General features: G+C 36.2%; 3 protein-coding genes across 6 annotated transcripts; 2 read left to right on the top strand and 1 right to left on the bottom strand.

Moving 5' to 3' along the window:
* Positions 1-1270: 1270 nt before the first annotated feature.
* LOC147869722 (uncharacterized) lies at positions 1271-5700 on the bottom strand. Of its 4 annotated transcripts, none has more exons than XM_087332443.1 (3): positions 3341-5700; positions 1747-2663; positions 1271-1659 (listed from the first exon to the last, which is right to left on the bottom strand). In XM_087332443.1, exons 1-2 carry the CDS (start codon positions 4371-4373, stop codon positions 1786-1788), a joined length of 1911 nt encoding a protein of 636 aa, XP_087188569.1. In that variant the 5' UTR covers positions 4374-5700; the 3' UTR covers positions 1271-1659; positions 1747-1785. The 4 variants fall into 4 exon arrangements, with proteins under 4 accessions (XP_087188569.1, XP_087188563.1, XP_087188556.1 ...); XM_087332437.1 differs by having other exon boundaries at positions 1271-2663; positions 3341-5093; positions 5181-5699; XM_087332430.1 differs by having other exon boundaries at positions 1271-2663; positions 3341-5699.
* A 3998-nt stretch (positions 5701-9698) lies between these two features.
* On the top strand, positions 9699-17888 carry LOC147869721 (NAD(P)-binding Rossmann-fold superfamily protein). The gene is made up of 12 exons (XM_087332427.1): positions 9699-9875; positions 12656-12752; positions 12847-12911; positions 13502-13587; positions 13712-13796; positions 13888-13958; positions 14045-14176; positions 14826-14941; positions 15934-16057; positions 16488-16556; positions 16898-17018; positions 17359-17888. Exons 1-12 carry the CDS (start codon positions 9785-9787, stop codon positions 17493-17495), a joined length of 1194 nt encoding a protein of 397 aa, XP_087188553.1. The 5' UTR covers positions 9699-9784; the 3' UTR covers positions 17496-17888.
* Positions 17889-19420: 1532 nt separating this feature from the next.
* LOC147869720 (autophagy-related protein 18d-like) lies at positions 19421-23252 on the top strand. The gene is made up of 5 exons (XM_087332418.1): positions 19421-19675; positions 19746-20509; positions 21480-21768; positions 22668-22794; positions 22885-23252. Exons 1-5 carry the CDS (start codon positions 19471-19473, stop codon positions 22973-22975), a joined length of 1476 nt encoding a protein of 491 aa, XP_087188544.1. The 5' UTR covers positions 19421-19470; the 3' UTR covers positions 22976-23252.
* The last annotated feature ends 1238 nt before the right edge of the window (positions 23253-24490 follow it).

The raw sequence follows: 24490 nt of genomic DNA, 5'->3' as shown, positions 1-24490 counted from the left end.
CCAGTCATGTAAGTGAAATAGCACATGGAGGGCTTGGATTTCCTTCATTTCTGGAACTTAAGTTGTGGGCATTGGGTTTTTTAAAAACTTCCTCCATTTCTGGAACTTCATGTTCAAAGTTGTGGGCATTGAGTTTGCACAATGAAGAAGGCCCTCCACGAAATTGCTCAATGAGGCCATTTGCACACTGGATTAGACATATGTGCAATCCATAATCATAGCTTGAACAATTTAGAAGCATGTTTTCAAAATGTTGATGTGTCTTGAAACTGTTAGCTGCCATAGTAAATGCTTAAAATTTTATTGATGAAACTTCTAGGAAAGGATGAAAAAGCAGTGGGATGTCAGGGTTTACATACATGGTCTTTTGATGACAACAGTCAAGCCCATTCGCACACTAGCCTTGATCATTGAAACTGTAGTATGTTTTCAAAATGTAGTATCTTGAAACTGTTCACAACCATGGTACATGCTTCAAAAATTTCATGGTTGAAACGGATGAAAATGTAGTGGGATGCCAAGGTCTAGATATTTCAAGTTGGTCAGTCATGATTTACGTATGTGGGCTTTTGATCTCCACTTCTCTAGATATTTCAAGTTGGTCAGTCATGGTTTACATATGTGGGTTTTAATATCCACTTCTCTAGATATTACAAGTTGGTCAGTCATGGTTTACATACATGGTCTTTTGATCTCCACTTCTCTAGATATTTCAAGTTGGTAATTCATGGTAAGCCATGCAATTGAGGGAACTTAGTCCAATCCTTGCCATGGCCAATCCCATTCCATAGATGGCATGTTGATTTCCCCAAAGATAAAATATGATACATTGGAGCAAAAGATTTTATAGAATTTAGGAGTGGAGGATGAATATATTGGAGAAAAAGGGGACATAACTACATTGTTTGATTTACAATAGATCCAAATAGTATACCATGAGAAAATAGTCAGTGATTTGTGCTTTGAGGAGAATCAAATCAATTTAACTTAGAAACCAATATACACTTCCATAAAACTTTATCATAAACTTCAAAGGAAGAAGACAATGATGAATTCTTCAAGACACAATAGATCCAAAGAGATGTACGGATCAAATCATGGGCTGCAGGTTTAGGGTGGGTGAAGAGAACCATAGCAAGTGCATATCAAAAAATGGTAGGCGTGTTCTTTTATGAGAAAATTCAGCCACACAAAAACCACCAACATTTTACCCCGTACATTTTTAAGAGAAAACAGCACAACTACAAAACCATCAAAAAAAAATCTACAGTAAGTTCCAAACATATTCAAATGATTATTAGTGTTATTTATACAGAAAAAAGGAAACATAGGTAAAGATATTACAAATGGGTTTCTCCTGCATAGTCTCCAAATATTGGACACAGATATCATCAAAATGGTATTAAAAGAAAACAAAGGGGTTTTTGCTAGAAATGGGAAAAAAGACAAAAGGATTCAGAAAACAAAACAGTAAGGAAATCAGATTGATCTACACGTATATAATATTTCATTTCATTTTTTCAAAACCATAGACATTGGCTCTCCATATGTCAAAATGGTAAAACATTAACATAATACACTGATGAATGCAAGGTACAACACGGTGTCGTGACTATGGCTCCAAAGAAAAAGAGAGAATAAAATTTGATTGAAGCCCAGCTATAAAAAGACAGTTTGTTAGAAATATTCAATTAATTCCATGTATTTATATTCAGTCAGATCTAAAGAGAGATGCATCTTTTTCACCTGATGTTTCTGCATTGCCAAAATTTACCCATATTTGGCTCATGATATTGACTTAGATTTTCCTCCTTGTCGAAACTCTACCTTTTGAGGCGAAGACATACCAAATCCTGACCAGAAAGCAAAAGAACCCATTCGATGAGGATGAGAAGTGCAAAATTGCCGAGCTGCTGTTCCAACAATAGCCATGGCTGCAGGACTAGGAAGGCTTTTTGTATAAATTGCATGTGAGCTTTCTACATGTTGGCCTTTCACATCTGTATTCTTGCTTTTCACCTCTCTTGACCTATGTCTGAACAATCCATAACTATCACTGTCCTTGAATTTCTTCATACCAAAACTAGAATATGTAGATACAGATGTAGAAGATGTTGGGTTTTGTCTTACAGATAATACACTTGCATCTGACATAACGGTTTTAGTATCATTATCTGTTGTATTTGGGTGCCATCTCTGAATCCAAATATGAGATGTGCTCGAGGTTTTCATATTTGTTTCCTTCTCTAATGTCTTTGATTTGAAAACATTGCCGTCAAGGTTCTTGTGTGGGCGTTTGCCTAGTGAAGAAACTACTTCTTGCTTATGACTTGATTTTTCAGAAGATACAACTACTTGGCTCAATCCACCTGATAAGGGATTAACTTTTGTCTTTGATTTTAGCTTCTGGTTATGAAGAGCGAAATTAACCTCATTTCCTTCCATGTTAACCTTCTCATTCTGAATTTGACTTATACCATCCAATACTTGCTCATGTTGCCTTTGACCTAGATTACCATTCCTTGAATTTAATACTTCTTGTTGTTCCATTCGAAGAGTTGATCCGTAGGTATTATTTCTCAAAGGAAAATTTAAATGATTTGGAGCCTCTTCGTGCAGATGACACTGTTTGCCTGCCCAAAACCATCTTGAATCCATCATAACTAATTGGACACAAAACACACATTTTCAAATTTCAACGTGCTTTTATCAGGAAAAGGTATATTTATACAGAAATATAGTTAGTTCATAAATCAGATATTTCCGGACTAGTTGCTTCTTACAAACCATTCTTTCTTTGACCTTTTCTTTTTCATGGGCTTGCTTTTAACAACATAATATTTTGATATCTCGTTTTTTACTCAATTGCTGACACATAAACTCACTCTTTATCTCATCATCCACTACAATTTAAGTGCTTGACCATTTACCATTGTTAGGTTTATTTTTACCTAAAGATCAATTTCTCAATCCGTTTTACAAAAAATGAGCAGCTATGATGTATTAAGTGTAAAGGTATAGAGTTTAACGATGTACTTCTGCAATTAGCAAGATTCATATAAACATATGACAAGCTATGAAAGAAAGTATGACAACCATGACGAGCTAAACTAATTCACTTCATAATTGAGAACTCATACATGTTGGACCATAAATGGATCTCAATCCTATACTATCTTAAATTTTCAATATGATTATGCACCTCATTTTCCATGATATTCCTGAAGTGCCCTATGTGCAGGCATGCATTCATCATCAATTTTGTTAGATTGTCTTTCACTTATCCATTTCACATCAATTGGAAACGCCTCTTAAAATGAATTGACTAACTTTCACTCACCTCGAATAAGATGGATATTGTCTATCCCCCTTTCATGTAAATGACCATGGTATGAATTTCTTTGACCAAGAACGATGGCCAAGTCTCCAGAACTACATTCTATCTGAGGATTTTCTGCTAATTTATTGGGTAACTGGAAGAATTGGCTTTCTTGTTGAACATTGTAAGGAGCAATAGCACCTGTTTGAAGTGTCAGTTTTAAAGATCTGTCGATTTCTTTAGTAGGAACCTTATTCACTACCTGAGATACACTCTGATTTGTTAGCCTTTCGTGAGCTTGTGTGTACATATCCATGATGTGATTCTTTACTCTTCCTGAAGGACCACCTGCTTCTGTAAAGATTCCCCAAGGTAGACTTGATATAGATGAGGATGTATCATCTATTTTAGATGTATGTGAGCTCCCAAGCTTCAAGGTTTCTTTTCCCGTCTTAATGTTCAGTGTTTTGATAGTAGATTCTTGAGTAACAGGGTGTTGAATAGCTGGTGGTGCAAGATTCAATTGTAAATCAGTAACTGGGAAATCACATGATAAATTTTCAGCAAATGCTTTTTGTCCAGGAATGAACTTTGGGGGTAATCCACTCTTATTCCGATGAGGAGGAAGAGGAGGCTTATCAGAAACAAGTTTGAATACCTCTTCTTGTGGTCTGATACTTCGTTCTTCTTCTTGTATTGTAGTGCCATAGGAAGCTCCTCCTAAAGTGAGATTCATTCTATGTCTAGTGATGGCATTCTTTCTATTCTCTTCTTGTAGATCACAAGAGAAAGTCTCCTTATTCTTGTGTCCACCATGTTGGATATCATCAAAATGGATTTCTGTGTTCTTCTTTTCAATAAAAGATTCATCATTTGACACAACCTTATCATGAATTTCTTTCTCTTCAAGACATTGTAAGTACAAATTTCTTTCTTGAACCTCAGCTACAAGATTTTGGCATTCTTCATGTACTGTAGAAACTTCTGTAGTGGTCCCTTTTGAGTATTCTAGTTCATCCTTGCGGTGCCATCTTTTGATCCATGAAGAATCCATAATACTAACACCTAGTTTTTTATGAAGATTATCCACACAAATAAGAAGAAATTATGTTACGTTTCGCTTAATTTCTGATGCAAATCGGGAGAGAAGATAATGACTGCATGTTCAGATACTTCAAAAAACTTTATGAAACACTTTCGTAACAGTATGTAGAAATCCTGCATTTCCATTTGATTGAGTAGACCTTATGGAGAAATCCTACCATTTCATAGACCTTATGAAATACATATTGTCTTGCTAACTGATTGCACAGGCCTTATGGACAACAGTCTCGTAATCATCCTGACCTGCTATTTGATTTCAAAAGCTTTGCCTATAAATCCTACCTTGCGAACTCATTTTTCAGACCTTATGAGAAATCCTGCCTTACTATTTGACTTTCAGCCTTCACATAGAAATAAAATGGTCCTTGTATTTAGAAATTCTGCCTTTCTATTTGATTTAGCTGACCTGTTAGAGAGATCCTACCACTTCATTTCATCGATTTATGTAGAGATAATGTCTTTGCTATTTGATTTGTCAGCTAAAGAAAGCAATCCCTTTTATGGAAAAATGATGCCTTGCTATTTCATTTGGTGTCCCATGTCTTGTGCAAACGACTTCCATGCTTACACGACTTTCAAAGACCTTGTGTAAACAGGAAACAATCACCTTAATGGAAATTTTGCCTTGTTAATTGATTCCCAATACCTATGTAGAAAGAAACCAGCCATCCTGTGGAGAAATCATATATTGCTACTTAATTTCCCAGACCTTATGCAGATATCATGTATATTGTCGATATTATTTAGCGTTGCATACCTTATGTGGTCGGAACCCTTTGATTTCACAGATCTTGGGTAGAAACCGTTTGATTCTATGAACCTTACGTTGTAAAAAATCACTTCACTTTTCCCAGATCTTATGACGAAGCGACTTCATTTCACAGGACTTGAGCAAAAACTGTTTTTTTTCCGAGTACCCTGTATTGTGGAAATTGTTTGGCTTCTGAAAGAATTTCTCAGACCTTGTTAGTTTCATTTTGGGGCCATATAGAATTTATTTGCATATGTTACGTAGAAATTGGTTTCCTCTGCATAAATCAGGGGTTTTGCGCAGAAATCATCTGATGTCTTTAGAGATTCTTCAAACCTTATGTGGCGGACAGGAACTTCCGGGAGATAGAACGAATTTTGAATACAGATCAGCTAATGAAATGAAGTAAAAGGAAAAAAGAGACGCACGTAAAAGGAAAAGAAAAGGGAGAAAGCGCATGAGCCAGAGAGATATGAAGAAGAAGAAGAAGAAGAAGAAGAAGACGTAGTAGTAGTAGTCATAGTCATAGTCATAGTCATAGTAGTAGTAGTAGTAGTAGTAGTAGTGGCGAGGCAATGGAGAAAGATTCTGTAGGTCAAAAGGAATTCTGCCAGCTGGAAAAAGATGTGGAGACGAAGAGAAGAAACAGGGAGCGAGCGGTGGCGAGGAGGAGGCAAAAGCAATGGAGAACGCTTTTAGGTAGCTGCAGGTCAAAAGAGATTGATTCTGCGGGAGGGAGAGGCGAAAACCTGTGGAGGAGAGAGAAGAGAAAGAAACAGAGAGCGAGAGATGAAGAGGAAGAAGAAGAAGAAGAAGAAGAAGCAACGGGAATAGCGATGGAGGGAGAGAGAGAGAGAGAGGGGGGGGGGGCTTCTTCTGCGGATCGAAACAAATTCCGCAGCGGGAGAAGAAGAAGAAAAAAGACGGAGAAGAAGAAGAGAAGATTGAGCGAACACCTCGATCAGTGGATAAAAATCGCACTCATCTGCGACTGTGCGTGTGTGTGTGTCTGTATCTCTTCTTCGGTTCGGTTCGGTTCGGTTCGGTAAAACGATAAAAGCACTAAAAAATTCGTTCAATTATACGACTAAAAACTAGAAGAAGCAGTTTTGTAAAAATAACCTCAAATTCCTCAATAATGGGAGCAAGAATTGGGCTTCCAACCTTCATGAGAAGTACTAATTATAGCTAAGCTAGCAAGCAACTTTATTGTACAATTTTTCACTATCGAAGGTGCCCTATGCAGTGATTGGTTTCTAGTTCAGAATGGTATCAATAGCTATGGTAGTCTTTCCAGTTTGTCGGTCGCCGATTATCAGTTCCCGTTGACCACGACCTGTAGGGACTAGGCTATCCACCGCTTTTAACCCTGTTTACATAGGTTTGTGGACAGATTTACGTGCAATATGGCCGGGCCGACACCATTTTTTTTGCCTCTTCTAAATGAAAAGTTCGCGATGCTTTCTTGTAGTGTGGAGGAGGAACACTTTCCATGCTACGATGATGCCATGAAAAAAATTCCATGGATTTAGTTAGTCTATTGTAATCAAAATGTGAGAAACAACACTATTTTATCCCGAATTTCAATGAAAAAACAAAATACGAAAGAAAGTGAAGAAAGCTTCCACTTTATGACATGGCTCAAAATTCCCACCCATTGGACAACACTCTTTATGTTGAATGTTCAGCCACCGTCATGATTTCCTTTGTGGAAAAAACCTTCGGTGGTTGCCTTTGTTGTTTTAACAACATTACACGATTTGCAAGGTAGCGTTGAAGCAATTTACCCCTTCATATTCAATTGCAAAGTTGAACACCATACTGTGATCAGCTCATATTCGAGATCCACCCCACTTCATCATCATGAGGAGTGGATGTTCGTATTTAAGTTAAATCCCACTTTGTCATTATGAGGTTGTTGTGACCGCCCATTGTTGTTTTTTCGGGTGTTGAATGTCTTGAGTAGTCTTCCTCTTGTTTATTCATAAAGCATGCTTCCAAGGTAGCTCTACACACAACACAATTACAATATCTAGTTTGGTGATTGTGGTACAACGCGACAACTAATGCACACTAATGTAAGAAGCCTTTGCACATGAATCTCGGTAAACAAGTCATTTATTATGTTTCCACAACCAAAACAATTGTTCTTTGACTTTTTGGTTTTTCTCAAAAGCCACAATATATGCAAAAGGATTTTATTATTGATGTGCAGCATAAGAGATATGTGTGTGTGTGTAGTCGAGAGAGACATAGAAACGGAGAGAGTTATACAGAAAACAAGAAAAATTGTATTAACAAGAACAAGAATGCATTCCAAGATTATTTAAGCATTCATTTTGGATTATTCAAACCCTTCGATTTGACATCAACCGTCACTATGCTTGCATTTGTTGAGCAATAATTAAAGCCCAAGAGCTTTTTGATGAATTATTGCTGGTTGAAGATGTGGTACGAGGGATTGCCATGTTATTGGGCTATACTGAGCAAGATAAGAATGAGGATGCTATACAAATTTATCCTCAAATGCTAGTGCAAGGCTTCCTCTTACCTATCATTTTTTGGTATGTTGAAAGCATGTGGCTGCATGGGAGATTTGGTTGTACATACTGAAATGAAATTAGATTTTGTGATGGATGGAGGAGTTGAGGTATAGATTGGCTTCAATAGTTGCACAATCTCTACCGAAAGCATAGTGTTGTAGCTAATGTTTTGGAAGGATATTTTGTTTTGAAAAAACAATAAAAACAAGAATGAACCAACATTTTACAAAGGGAGGGAGAAGGTGCTTATATAGTTTACCTTCTCTCTATATTCTCTTGGTACAACCATCTCTTATAAAAGAGGTTGAGACTTAACTACCTACTAAATATGTGTTATAGGACTTAACTTCTATAACACATTAGTTATGATACAAGGGAGATACAAGGGAGGTGGGATGTTCACACACTTGGGTGTTCCTAAAGTGTGTTCCCACACTCGGGAAGTTGAGTTTGATTCTCAACAATTGATATCCCGTCTTTCAAATGTTTTGATGCCATTCTCACTATAGTGGATCTATTCATTAAGGTAGCACATTTCATTGCATGCACAAAGACTATCAATAGTCAATAGACAACATATACAATTATGTGATAAGTATTCATGGATCATGGTTTGCCAAATTATGTCATTAATATTGAGGCCCATAATTCATCTCAAAATTCTGGGAACATTTGCTTGAGCTCCTCTATATTGTGTACAAACTCTCTTGAAGCTACCGTATAGATATTGATGATCAAGCCAAGCATATCAATCAAATATTGAAGCAATATATTCACCGTTTCATCAACCATTGACTGGATGTTTGGGTTGTTTTTTTGTTGCAAATTGCAACGGTTGTTTGCTATAGTTGGGTTCATTTTTCTTCTAGGTGTAATCCCTTCTTTGTCATCATGGGATGTCATCCTCGTTGGATGGTGCTTGAATATCCAAAAACGAATTTTTCTGATTCCAATAGTTGCATTCTCCTTTCCCTACCACTTACAATCAATCTTGAAGATTCATTCAACTCATCACAAGAAGCACCTAAGTTTTGAGTCCAGAATTGCGTGGGTCTTCTAACGTAACGTAAAAACCTTCAAGCTGCACTATAGCAAGTTGGATAATCAAAGTCTTGGTACATGTAATCTCTAACAAAATCAACGAAGTTGAGTTTTGTCTTAATCTCCCACCCCTTATGCATCTTCATACAGTGTTCCATGTATCACTTTCGAACCTTATGCTTTGAATTGATTCCCTTGTGTTGCCCCACATGTTGTTAGTTTATTGATGGTCCGAAATATGAGATGACAACCATTTTAGACTCCAAGGTTGTTTATACAATTTATATTGCTTGATTGATTGGTTAGGCTATACAAATAGGTCTGAAACGTATGAACTTGTTAAGAATCTCATTAATGACACGAGACTTATTACTAAATTTCATAACCGATATCTCAATAAGCCAAGTCTCAAATTGCGCATTGCGACTTATGGAACACATCATTGAAGGAAAGGGATAATGTTACGAGCATATATACAAAATAACAGTAATCATGTCATGACATCACAAAGAGATAATAGGCGAAGATAAACCCATGACCACCATTATACATATCTAAGCCTTAACTAATAGGCTATCATTTCACCATAGACATATTATTATATGCATATGCATAGGCTAATGCAAGATCACCAATATAGCATGCTTGCATGGTCACTCGACAAAAGACTACTTATCTCTAGGGTACATTCCAATATGAAGATAAATGAAAATCCATGGGGATCCAATCTAATGTGGGTCGAACTTGGGTTTTGTCATATTGGGAGATTCAATCCCTTGAAAACATGCTCGTGCGTGGGGGTATAGGGTAATGTTAAAATGCGAGGGGTATTTTCATAATTACGTGGAAAGGGGGGGGGGGGGGGGGACTGTAACTCGTCCTACGCAAATTCCCGAGAAGGACCAAAATTTCTCTTCTTTTCCTCTTCTGCTTCGTCTTCGTCTTCGTTCGCCTATCTGTTTATTTCTTCTTCTACATACTCCCAGAAAGTGAGAGAGTGAGTGGGGAGAGAGGGAGGGGGGGAAGATGCAAGCAGGAGCTATGCGAAAAACGATCGCTTGGGGAAGATGCAACATACGTTCCCCTGCTGCGTCCCTTCCATTCGACCATAACACCTGTGAGTAGATCGGCCTATTCTTTATTCTTCTTCTTTTGCAGTTAAGTTTGTATTTTTTTTTACTCGCGAACCTTAGAAACATGGAGGTGCAATATTTTATCTCCTTTCAATTTGAGTAAATTCTGTTGATCTTTGCGGTGCTTTTCATTTTATTATTGAATTGTAGAAATTTTCTGGTTTAGTGCCGTATCTTGTATAAATCTGAGTAAATTCCTTGTTTTTTGCCTTCGATCTTTAGGGTTTCACGTTTCTCTGTTAAAAAACTTAGATACATTGAAGTACAATGTTGTGTTTTGCTCAAATTGGAATAAATTCCTTGCTTTTTACCTTCAACCTTTGGTTATGTTTGTGACTGTTAAAATCTTGAAGCATGCAAGTTCAATATTTTATTTTCTTCAAGTCAGAATAAATTCACGATCATGTCTACATTGGCCGGTGTTTTTTTTGGATACTAAACCATAGAAGCATGGAGGGAGGTTCAATCCTACATTCTGTTCAAATTGGAGTAGATTCATTGCTTTTTTTAATTTCTTTTTACAAATTGTTCTGTTGAATGGTGTCTGGAAGCCACAAAGGTTTTGCCTGCTAATTCTGTTCAAATCTGAGTAATGTCCTTGCCATTTTGACCTTTTGCTGCAATGGCCTCTGTGTTGAAATGCTGGCACTGTACAGTGTAAAGGTCTTGCTTGCAAAGTTGGAAAAAGGTTATGCTTGAAATATACAAGAAATTAGAATAAATTCACTATTTTTTTCTATTTCAGCTGGATTTCTTCCCGTAAAGAATGTTTCAAGTGGTTGTTCAATTCTTTTTGAGGTTTTTTTGGCATAGAGGGCACCTTTTTTCCTGTTCTCAGTTCAATTCGAGAACCTGATCTAATTAAAACCACCTTCTTTTCTAGGAATGATAGACTAATTCTCTTTTGTAAGCCTTGGGCGGTTTATCCGCTAAACTTCTTTTATTCTCTATATACAGAAATAAATAAATAAAAACGATATCTATATACATATAACATGTAGGCATATACAAAAGATGTATTCTATATATACATACATATATTGATTAATTTTATAAGGGAAAATATTCAAAATGCCTCTGACTTTTTATTTATTCTCAAATATAAGATTGTTAAGTTGTATGATATGGTACATGCACTATGTGCAGCAATGTGTATTTACAATCTTCACGACTTGTATTGTAATATATGATTCAAAGAAATCCAATCAGTAAAATGAGTATAAGAATATCCCACATTAGGATTCAATAAACTAGATTGACAACAAAATGGTACAATTTACAAAGTAGATGCCAAATTTTAATGGTAAAATTTTTTACTAGATTATCCGAAAATGATAGATGTTTAATATTTATATTCATCATGCAATTAATGATCAAACTTAACATCTTCAATATCATATGCCTCTTTGATGTCTGGAGTAAACACAAAATCATCTTCACTAACTAGGTCTCCTCATTATGATATTTGGCCTCACTAATATCTCTTTGTCCATCAGTTGAAGTCCTTGGTGTTGATGTTCTTTTTGAGTGTTGTTGGTACCGCTAGTGAATGATATCCTTCGCTCAGTCTCCTCAATGTCTTTTTATAATTGATCATACGTTTTTGTTCTTCTTCATGTATTGGCAAGTTTCTTAAATTCAAGTTGAAAACATCTACATTAGCTTGTCATACATCTTCCATGTTTTCCATGCTTTCAATAAGCACATATTGGCGCGACAATATAGTGATTGCTCTAATTTCTTAGTGCTCAATCTATTCTGGATCTTTCAGTGAATAAGAGAAATCACTCTTATTTCTCTCACGCAATTATGATGAGCAAACTTGAGCTAGAAGCCTCAGTATGACAGTTTGCAGATATAGATGGCTATATCCAAACGATTCCCACCCACAAGAAACTCCCTGATGCAAAAGAAGGTCCATCCTTTTGTTTATTGTAATTATTGATGTCTCTGTGAATTCTCCGTGAGGGTCTTCCATGGGCACCATTTGGAAGGAATGCATCACACTCCTTCAACAACTCAGGCTTATATGCAAAAACGGGATCTTAATAGGATGGATGAAGTAAAGCTTCAACACCATGAATGATCCTTTTCTCCAATCATACATCTTTCCAAGTATTTCTAAAAGCTCTTTCTTCCTCGAGCTTCAAGTACTATTCCACATGCTTTGTAACTCAAGCTCCTTGTCTCTCATGAACACATGTAGACCTAGGCGAGCTCCCTCCATGTTTCAATCTTCATAGCTTTTTGTAATGGGGTTTTCAATGATGCCAAATCTCCAATGTACTCCATAAATAAGTCAAGTGTTTGAATTGCATATGGAATCCGTAAATTCTTTCCAAAGTTTGCTTCTATTAATCTCTCTATGGCTGCACAAATTGAGACATTAACCATTGGTTGCTTTTGAGGTCAAATAGCACTCTAAAGTTTGCTTCCATTAATCTATAGCTGCTCAATTTGAAGCATTAACCATCAGTTGCTTTTGAGGTCAAATAGCACTCTTTTGGGGGTTGACACAGGAGTTTTGAGGCATATGCAATCGATATGGTCTTACAAAACTCTGCCTCCATTAATCACTCCATGGCTGCACTAAAGGAAACATGAACCATTGGTCATTTTTGAGATGAAATAACACTCTTTTGGGGGTCGACATGAGTTTGGAGGAGTTTTATGTTGAAAGATGTGGATCTCACCAGTGTATTATGTTTGTTCAAGTATGTTATTACGATATTTTTCCAAATCTGGTGTCTGCTTGAAATTGTAGGGCATGAATTTACAATAACAAGGAATGGTTCAAGCTTAGCCGTGAAGGATGGTCATTATATCATTTCGAAAGGAACTGGTGGGAGGTCGTCTGTCAGGTGGGCACTGGATGATCTGTATACATGCATTCAAACTTTATTATTTTTGATGATTATAAATTTTAATTTGACTATAACTGGGGATATATGTCAGTGGTATTGTTGCAACAGTTTTTGGATCGACGGGATTTCTTGGTCGCTATGTCGTGCAGCAACTTGGTATGCTGGTTTGGCATCAATCTTTATGTCATGGCATGTTTGTACATGCACAATTGTGTATAGGAGGGTATTCTTTACTTCTGGTTTTTGGTGATATTATGTATGTGTGAAAATATCTTTGCTGTGCCTGTTATGTGTGTTCGAACCTTTGATGTATCACCTATGTGTGTGCAAAGCTCTTTGTTTCTCACTGGGGACTTGATTTGTTATTAGTTCTTTTATAATACGCCACCGCTAGTAGAACTTTTTGGGCTATCTTATGGTCGATGAAACTAGAGGTTCTTTTGAAGTTCGTAACTCCAGAACAGAAAGCAAAATAAACAAGAGGAGACTTAAGTTTTTTTACATTTGCATATCAACTTAGCTTGATCTCATTTTATGTTTGCATATCAACTTAGCTTGTTATTAGTTCTAGTATAATACGCCACTGTTAGTTGAACGTTTTGGGCTATCTTGTGGTTGAGGAAACTAGAGGTTCTTTTGAAGTTGGTAACTCCAGAACAGAAAGCAAAATAAACAAGGGAAGACTTAAGATTTTTTACATTTGCATATCCACTTAGCTTGATCTCATTTTATGTTTGTCAAAACAGCAAAAATGGGATCTCAAGTTATGGTTCCATTCAGAGGATCAGAAGATTCACCACGACATCTTAAGCTTATGGGAGATCTTGGACAGGCATGTGAACTTCCTGACTTGCATTAAAATGTTTGTTGCTATTTAGAAATGCTATGGGCTCCTATTTTTGGCACACTATAATCTTACAAATGTAAGCATACTTTGAACATCTGTTAGTATGCAGGTTGTTCCAATGAAATTCGATCCACGAGATGAGAACTCCATCAAGTCGGCCATTGCAAAGTCGAATGTTGTCATCAATCTCATTGGTGTGGCATGAAACATATTCAATGAGCTTGGTGGTTCATCATCATCAAATTTAATTTTTATTATATTAATAACTTGCCTTGCTCCTTGTAGGAAGGGAGTTTGAGACTCGAAATTTCACTTTTGATGATGTTCACATTGGAATTACAGAAGCTATTTCTCGAGTATGCTAATATATAATGGGTTATCAGTTCTAATATCTCATTATGTTATGATTTGTCTGATGTGGAACTTTTGGTTTATGACGTAGTTGTCAAAGCAACATGGTGGGATTCTTAGATATGTACAAGCATCTTGTCTAGGGGCTTCTATCACATCACCATCAAAGATGTACCGTACAAAAGCCATAGCTGATGAGATAGCCCTCCGACATTTTCCACAGGTTCACTATTTTTAGGTTCTGAATGGATGTTTTATTGTATTAATTGTTTTCTGCATCCAGGATTTGCAACTTAGCTCCTGAATTTCTTCAGTAATGTTACATAAAATCTTTTTCTGGAATATTAATTAGAATCGCCTCTGAACCCAAGATTAATATTTTCCACGTTTCAGAAGTCATATAACTGCAATTGATTGGCCCAGAAAAGTTAATATCTTATAATGTTGTTCTTAAAACTAAATTTACCACCTATCGAAAGACACAAAATGATCCTGGATATAAAATATATTATCATGCCAAATTACAAGTGGCTGTCGTATAGCTCATCCTATGAACAAGAAATATCAGGTATACCAAGCTGTATACGTCTATTGCATGGCTACATTGATGATTCATATAACTAGTCTGTGTATCATTTCTATTATTAGAGAACCAGTCTGTGTATCGTTTCCATAAGCAGGAATAAATCTTACTCTGTGCCACATTTTAATGGGTTTTGCATCCTTTGGGATACAAGGTTCTAGGTGTCAGGGGTATATCAAATTGTTAATATTCAGTATTCCAGTGTAGTTGCTAAACTGTTACATTTAGATTGATTTTCCACAATGTTATAGTTAATATTTCTATGCCTTTTAATTTTCATATTGTACAGGCAACAGTCTTAAGAGCTGGTCCCTTAGTGGGAACAGAAGATCGCTTATTAAATATATGGGCACAACAAGCAAAGAATCTTCCATTTGTCCCACTAATCGGTGATGGTCAAACAAGGTGATTTATTTATTGATCTAAGATTTTGCAAAAGGCATGTTTTGAACAAGTTCTTTAAGAGAATAAGATGCTAATGCGAACTTTCTGGTTAGTTTATTTTTTTAGATTTATAATTAATGCCTATTTGGATTGATTTATTTATCCAGTTGCATTGTTTTAATGCAAATGCTATTATACTAGAAACAACATTTATTCAGGAAGAATAGTTTGATACACCAAAAAATGCACTGATGGCATAAACAGTATAATATAAATACATATTCCATATGAAACCTGCTTCAAAAAGCTGTCAGAGTTGACATTAAAAAGTGTGTTTTTAAAATAAATTTTTTTAGTTGTACCTCAAAAAATTCCAGCATTATATCTTGAATACGAGAGACCCTACACTTGTGAGTACCTGTCTCTTCCCTCTGTCATTTCGGAAATTAGCTTCAGAACGTTGTTTTCAGAATAAAGAAACATTTTTTTAATGTCAAAATCAACGTATTTTTCGTACAGGTTTCATATGAAATGTACGGATTGTGTTTTGTGTGAAATGTGTTTTTGTATACAGTAATATGCACTAATTTGAAAGGGTTGTACTTGCTCACTTGCAAAGTAGTTAAAGAAGGTAGATGGTAAATTCCTGTTACTTTTGATTATAAAGATCATATCTGTAATATGTAATAGCATTTTATTAATCCTGGAGGTTTATATTAATCATTCTGTTCCATCATTGCCACCGGACCCATCTCTACTTCTCTTGCTATTCTTCAAGTAATAACTCTCTGCACTGATATTGCTGTTCCTGTCGATGTGTTTGTTGGGGAGGCTTTGGGATAGATGCTGGATTGCTTGTTTGGGACTACAGAATGATTGCAACTATAGGAAAAAAGATTTATGATGATTCATATATTGTAATTAAATGTATCCATGCCTCTTTGAAGGTATCTTGGACTTCATCACTAAATGATAATCTCGTCTACTTATTCAATTTCTGCTATTTATATCAGATTGCAAGCAGTTCATGTGATGGATGTAGCAGCAGCCATTGTGGCAGCTGTAAAAGATGATGGCACCAGTATGGGTAAAACTTATGATTTGGGGGGACCTGATATTTTCAGTGTCAAGGATCTGGTATGTTTCCTTCTTTCTGAACTTTGCCTCTTATGTTTTATTCAGAGACAGAAAATGAATGTACATTGTATAGCCTAGAATAGAATTTTGCTTTAGAAGTCATACGCCAATGCATGGTTCTAGAATTTTAGCAGTTTCTACCGTGTTATCCGTCATATAAACTTTCAGGCTATGTTTGTAATTCGGACACAGAAATAGGGAATGTAGTTCAGTTGGTAAGGTTGTCTGGCAGAGACCAGAAGGTCATTCCATTAGCATCTTGCAAAATTAAGAAGATAGAAGATATGTATGGTGTGATAGAGGTGTGAAAGTCGAGCCTTGAACCCAAGGCCTTTCATGGGTATTCTTACAACTTACCACTAGGGTAAGCTAATTATGAGAGAGAGAGAGAGAGAGAGAGAGAGAGAGAGAGAGAGAGAGATTATTCCAGGTGCTTCAAGTATTCGACACTATCCGGGAGCACCCACGGATGATGAACATTCCAACTTTTATTCCTCAGGTGTGTTACCTGTCATCCTTTTGTACAAGGGGGTAGAAAATGTTATGTTTTTGTTCAATCCAGTTTGAAATCCTTACTTCATGGGTTCCTGTATCTGATGGGCAGTGAGGAGGTCAGTCTGGTTCAATATTTTGATACATGGATGTCTCTTTTCACAATTGTAGATAGTTATCCATTATGTGATGCTAGTCAGTCTTTATCATGTAATTAATTTATTCAGAAGTTATTATGGTTCTGCATGTCATTAACAATCCTAGGAATTTCCTATTTTTCTTTTGCATATTCAAGATCATTGGGCTTCATAGTTATATAAATATATGAATTTGGTTTTTCTTGTATAGATGGTTTCAATACCCAGAGACTATGTGTTCAAGAAGCTTCGATTGCCAATATCTTCAAGAAGCATGTTCAGCAAAGATTTCTTGGACACAGTATCCGTTGATCAAGTTGTTGCTGATGGAGGTCTCTCTCTGTTCTCATTTATACTTGACCCTTTTCTCCCCTTTTAATGCATGCTTATGTATGGTTTTATAAGCACTGGACTTGTTATTAGGCTTGCTCAATGGGCAGTGATATTAGATGTTGTAGTTATTTTCTTAGCCAAAAATAGGGAATTTTATTTTCATTGTTATTGTTTGAATGTTCATGAACGAATGGAAAATTTTAATGATTTGTTTGTAATCAGAATATTTTATTCATGAGACTTCTACAGTATTTTTTCTTCGCCAAACCTCTGTTTCCTTGTTTTTAACCTTGAAACTGTATCTGGCTAGTATTTGATTTTGTTTTTGTTTATTTGTAGCTTTAACTTTCAAGGACCTGGGAATCACTCCTCGTCCACTAGATGGTGTTTCAACAGAGTTTCTATATGCATATCGTACTGGTGGTCCTGGAGTTGGTACAACTGCTGGTGAACAAATTTCAGGGTCTGGATTTTGAATTTTTACCAAATAATGAATGAAGAGTTCAGAAAAGAAAAAAATAAGAGAATGGCATCCATATTTACTGTTTAAGACAGGCTCTTCTGATGAACAAAGAAGCTTCAACTTATTTCAGCTACACCTGGATTAGTTGGACTAAAATAAAATGAAATGATGGAATTGAGAGACATTTAATCTGTAAAATGGATTCTTTTTGCACCGAATGTCTAACTTGATAGGTGATGGAAGAGCTTTTTGGGTGTGCCTTGCTTGTAGTGAATCAAATTTCCGTGGTCGCAACACTGCATGAGTACAAATTTAATGAGCTGATGTTCGTGATCTTGGTTCATTTGGAAAACTATAATTGCTGTATATCAAACGGGATAAATTAGCCTTGATATAACCTTCTTTACCTTCGCATTTGAATTGATTGCTTCTTGTCCTCATGGAAGAATTGCTGATGTTCATGATGTTGGTCCATTTGTAAAACTATAATTTATGTATATCAAACATGGGGAGAACACTTCCTAATAAATTAGCTTCGATATAACCTTATTTATTTTGGCATTTGAATTGATTGCTTCTTGTCCTCATGGAAGAATTGCTGATGTTCACGATGTCGGTCCATTTGTAAAACTATAATATATGTATATCAAACATGGGGAGAACATTTCCTAATAAATTAGCTCCTATTTAGCATTCTTTATTTTGGCATTGATGAATTCATTGCTTGTAGTGAATCAAATCTCCGTGGTCAGCAACATTGCATGAGTACAAATTTAATGAGGTGATGTTCATGATCTTGGTTCATTTGGAAAACTATAATATATGTATATCAAGCAAGGGAAGCAATTGCATCCATGATTGACTTTGTTATGGAATCTGAGAATGATTTATCCTACTCGCATTTAACTAAACACAGAGAGTTTCACTAAGTCTAGCAGGAATAAATACTTCAGTAGAGCAGGTTTATGAACTATTCAACTGAAGGTTCTTAAACCCATTCTACTGAAGGATATACTTCAGAAAGCAATCTTGAAATCAACCTATCAGTGAACCTCTTTGTACCCATTTTGGTCTTATGGACTTCATCCCAATCATGGTTAACACTTTGATGGAAAGGAATTTGGAATATATGCTAGTGAGCAATCCCTTCAGAAAGCAATCTTGAAATCAACCTATCAGTGAACCTCTTTGTACCCATTTTGGTCTTATGGACTTTATCCCAATCATGGTTAACACTTTGATGGAAAGGAATTTGGAATATATGCTAGTGAGCAATCCCTTTCATGGACCATCTTGTCCATTCTGCCCTGGATGGGCATTAAGGGTGTTTGGTTATGGTTGTGGACAGTGAAGTCACAGGATGGTTCTCTGCTTTAGGTTTGGCTGCCACAATATCTTGCTGACTACACTATTTAGCAAAATGAGGGCTGAAGCGTATAATTATAATGCTACAAAGTAATTATATAACTCACCCATATCTAGAAGAAATGAACACTAACCTGGCGTTTACAAACTGTCCTATGTCAACCATACAGCTCACCATCAAATATGAAGGAATCAACAATGAATACAAGGTATCTTCCATCCATTTAAGACAAGTGTGGCCTTTTACCACACTTTCTCTAAGAAGTGCGTTCACACACAAAGTATGGTCGAGCTTGATAGCTCAACAAGTTACGTGCTTGAAGGAGAGAAGATGGGGGTGGGGGGGGGTTGACTGTTTAGAGCAAAACACAAAACGCATGATGCACATCTTCTTGTTGTACAAACTCGACTACCTTTTTGTTCAAATGTGTGCATAAACCCTAAGCGAAGAGTGGGGGGTATACTGAGAAATAGTGCCCGGGGGGGGGGGAGGGGCATTTCCGGAATTTCGTCAAAATCCAGCGAATGCTGCTGCTACCTTCAATTTCAAAACAGAAATCATTCACTATCTTCCTGCCGACCTGTAAACTATTCATTCATTCACTCTCCAGAGAAGAAGAGCTATGGCGACAACCTCCACTCCTCCTCCTTCGGTGTTCTCTCTCTCTTTCAATCAAGACCAGGGCTGCATCGCCTGTGGAACTTCTTTGGGCTATCGTGTCTTTCAGTCTGATCCCTTACGTGAGCTCTTCCGCAGAGAGTTCGATGTCTCAGGATGGGTAAAGCCCTTCGTTTCAACGCCCGGGGAATCTTCTCCTTCTTCTTCAGGTAAGAATAATTATAAAAAAATTGAAAACGCCTGAACGACAAGAAAGTCTGACGCTTGGGTTTGGGTTAGGGAAATGCATCACAGAAGAGGGAAACGTTGTTCAAAATGGTGTAAATGTTGGTGGTTCTAAGATGAGAAATACTGATGGTGACGGTAATGGAAGAAGAAATGGAAGTGAAAAAGCAGATGCAACTGCAACTGCATGTACAAATGTAAACGCAAACCCAAATGCCAATGCAAATGTAAATGCACGGGGAATTGGGGAAGGAAGTGGAAGTGGAAGTAGAAATGGAAAATCAAACACAAGTCCAAATCAAAAGGAAAATCCAAATGGTGCTGATGGATTTACCATTGTTGAAATGCTTTACCGCACGAATATGGTGGCTCTGGTTGCTCCCAGATATTCTTTAAACAAGGTTGTTTTGTGGGATGACCACGAAGGAATATGCACGGGTGAGCTTTTGTTCCGTAGTGTAGTCAGAGCTGTCAAATTAAGGTCAGATCGAATTGTGGTAGTCCTTGAGCACAGGATTTGTGTCTACGGAATCTCAGATCTCCGGTTATTACATCAAATTGACACTCTCTCTAATCCTAGAGGTATGTGTGCACTCTCTCCTTCACCGGACTCATGTGTGTTGGCATGTCCGGGTCAAAAGAGAGGAGAGGTTCGAATCACACATTATGACAACAAGAAAAGCCTCTTCTTGGAGGCACACACTTCAGCTATTGCTTGCATCTCAATAAGTCTTAATGGATCCATCATTGCTACAGCGAGTACAAAAGGAACGTTAATTCGCTTGTTCCGAACTAAAGATGGTAGTAAAATCCAAGAGGTAGTAACTACTATGGCACTCTGCATTACTTGTTTTTCCATGAAACTAGCTTCTTTGTCTTGTCAATGATGCATTTGAATGATCATTTCACATAGTTTGATTGTATCATTTCTTTCTGATGTCTCATTTTCCATGAAACTAGCTTCTTTGTCTTGTCAATGATAAAGTGGAATGATCAATTAACATCATTTCAGCATGTCATATTTTTGTGTTTTTAAATATTAGAGTTTAATGGTAGCCAGTTCATCTCTAATTAGAAAGTGAGCTTTCCCCAATTTGTCAATGTATAGGAGCTTGATTTGTGAATTATGATTCTAATAGAAGAGCCTGATGCAATTGAGAGAATGATATGATTTCTGTCTCTTGTTATGTTTGAATGGAATGATCCATCACATCAATTCATTGCGTCATTTCTTTATGTTCTCAATATTGGAGTTGAATGGTACATAATTCCTCTCTAATTAGAAGGTGAGCTTGCCCTAATTGGTAAAAATTGTTTCATTTCTTTCTGTTGTCAATATTGAAGTTTAATGGTACATAATTCCTCTCTAATTAGAAGGCGAGCTTGCCTTAATTGATAAAAATAGGAGTTTGCATTGTTTCATTTCTTTCTTTTGTCAATATTGGAGTTGAATAATCATTTCACATAATTTCATTACATCATTTCTTTGTGTTCTCAATATTGATGTTTAATGGTACCTAATTCCTCTGTAATTAGAAAGTGAGCCTGCCCTAATTGGGCAAAATAGGAGCTTTATTTGTGAATTATGATCTAATTGAAGAGCTTGCTGTAATTGAGAGAAATATATGATTTCTTTCTGTTGTTAATATTCGACAAAAAATTCCATCAAATCATTTGATTATGGTTTTATCGATTAGGGTTCCATATTTTCGTTATTGGTTTATCCACCTGATTATTTCATTGTTTCTCCATCAGAGTTGCTTGATTATGTGTTTATGTTTGCCCCAGCTTCGTCGCGGAGCAGATCAAGCTGATATCTACTGCATTTCCTTTTCTTGTACAAATCATTGGCTTGCAGTTTCCAGTGACAAAGGGACAATCCATATTTTTTGCTTGAAAGAAGACCGATCAATACATAGCAGAAATGCAATGTCAAGTAGTAGTAGCCATTTTGGCTTTCCACTAAGCTTACCATCTAATCTAACATCAAGCATCAATAATGGTCTGCAGCTTGCCCGTTCATCCTTCATGTCCTTCTCTCAATCAAACACCGGTTCTTCTCTCTCCTTTATGAAAGGTTTGCTTTTTTTTTTATTGTATGACCTTTTTGGTTTTATTTATCATTGAGCACTAGAGTGACTTCTGCTTTCAATTGAGGTTTTGCACATGATTTTCAGTTTCTGAAAGTCATATTTATTTATTTATCTATTTGCCTATACAGTTTTTATGCATAGAACAGGAAATGTAATGCAAGAGCAAAGTTTGATGATTTGACCTCCAGGATGTTGTTACTATTTCATCTCCAGGATGTTGTAGAAAACATGATTTGGAAATGGCATATTTGACTGAGAAAATATTTTTGGTGGAATGGCCCAAACCTCACATTGAAGTGGCAATGGCAGTCCCGTATGTCACAGTTGACCGTGCAATGATTGACTGGTTAGTCCGAGCAAGGTCATCGTCTGGGGTTATAAAACTTTTTGTTTTTCCAAAATGATCAGAACTATTGCTAGGGGGCAGGGATAGTTAATTGGAGCTGCTGGTGACAGTCATGGAACAATGCCCTTGAAAACATTAAGATAAAACAAAATAACCATTATAAAATAGTGTAAAGAACTATAAATGTTGCAAAAATAAGATACTGAAAAAGGTCGAAGAAAATAACTAGACCAACACCAAAAACCTAGGAAAATATGAAATGCTGTGAGAAAAAATCGATGACTAGATTGAACATTCCCAAATGGATGTTTAAATTAGGTCCATGTAGTTGATTCGAGGGATTATATGATTTCCTTTTTGTTTTCAAATTAATCAATTTATGTTTCTGGTGTCTCACTCCAGTATTATTTAGATGAATGCTCACTTTCACCTTCTGGAAGATAATTGGGAATTGATAATTTGATAACGATATTTTTTAACTACCTTGTGAAATACTTTGGTATTTCATTTGGTCTTGTATTTCTGTCTGGGACACAGGTGTGCTACCAAGTTATTTTAGCTCAGAGTGGTCTTTATCACAGTTTCGGTTACCAGAACATAGTCATGCATTGGTAGCATTTGGAAAGGAGGAGAATAGTGTCATTGTTCTCTGTGCGAATGCAAGGTTAGAAACTGTACTATTAAGGTTCAACACATACAAGGCTTTTGTTAAAGTATCTAGTTGTTGCTTGAATAACCTTAATGTTTCTTGTAGTTACTATAAGTGCTCATTTGATCCAGTCTGTGGAGGTGAGATGAAACTTGAAGCAACCGCAAAGCTTTTTGATGCTCCATTTGTGATATAGTAAAAGCATTGCGACCTGAATTGTACAGATTAATGGAGTATATTGCAAGTTTAGCAATATTTATTGTTAAATAAATCTGAAATGTATAGAGAAAGCTGTGCCGTGTGTATAAATTACAACAGATGGGGAATCTCTCTTTTGAAGAGCATTGTATTTTGTAGAAAGATAGCTTGTTTATGGGGAATAACAGATTGGTGTTATTTTTTTATTAAATGGATTGCTAATGAAATTTGGTCATAGGACCTGAATAGTTACTCAGGTGAAATTTGATGTTAAAGATTTTCGTACTTGGTTGTGAGGGATTCATGTAGTCTAATTCAACAATAGGTTTGCCATTATTCTAGTGGCCTACACTGAACCATTTTTAGCGCTCATATTTGATGAGGTTTAAAAGGTTACAGAATCACCTTACTGTATTACTCATGAATTTGTTAGAGAAAGGATTTCTTTTAACTGGATGCATTTGTTGAATAGTATATTGAGCTATGTAATTCTTTTATTTCAATCCTAATAGGGTCATTGCATTGATTAACTATGTCCAATGAAAGTAAACCTATTTAATACATGTCTAGTTCATTAACAAATATGTTATCATTCTTTTGCTGTATTGTATCACATCCTAATGTATTGGATAATAATTGAAATCCTAAGCTCCAGCCTAATGCCTGAATTGTTAAAAAATAGGTGAATTGGGAGGTATATATTGGTCTTTACCTCATGAGATATATGTTAATGATGTGTATATGACGGGAACACATTGTGCTTCATAGCTTAAGCATTACTACCTTGCTAAAGACATGTTTAAAGGTAGTTGCTTCATGATCATAGATGATTTATCGTAGGGGATAAAGAGAAATGATTTATTTGAAGGGACAAAAGACCAAAATGGTGCAAGACTAGGAAACATGTAAATGGTACATTGATAAGTTTGAAAGAATGAAGCTTCCTCTACATGTTTAAATACTCGAGTGCCACAACATATGAAGGAGGCTTTAATAGTATACGCTTATAAAGATGACTGATTAGTGTTGGTTCTAATATCAACAATTAATATAAAAAATGCAACACAAATGTGAAGGTCATGCAATGTATCCATGCACTATGTGAGAGATATAACCAAAATGCAATGCCTTTATAAGAGTCTTGGATTGGATTACATCATTACACTATGCTTGTATAAATGTCTTGTTATAAACAATATTGCATGCTATTATATTTCTTTCCTAAAGTCATGAAATGCTTCATTGAAAAAATATTGAACATAGAAACCTTTATTTCCTTTGCAAGGTACTCCACATTATTGTTGGCTCGGATTAAGATACATCAGTATTTATTCACTTTGGGAAAATCAACACAAGAAGAATAGAAGGTCAATGGTGAAGAAGACCTAGAAACGAATAGACATGGTGAAGATTATGTGAATATGTGACATTTAGAAGAAGTGTGCTTTGTGGTAGAAGGTATACAGAGTGGAGCTAGCAATGCGCGCAAGCTGGATGGTGACATAGCCTTCGG

This window comes from Azolla caroliniana, unplaced genomic scaffold (genome assembly GCF_043228905.1).
Source record: "Azolla caroliniana isolate FFs.n. ecotype wild unplaced genomic scaffold, voAzoCaro1.0.p SCAF_1, whole genome shotgun sequence".
NCBI classification, from domain to species: Eukaryota; Viridiplantae; Streptophyta; class Polypodiopsida; order Salviniales; family Salviniaceae; genus Azolla; species Azolla caroliniana.
This window is presented reverse-complemented; position numbering and strand designations above follow the sequence as displayed.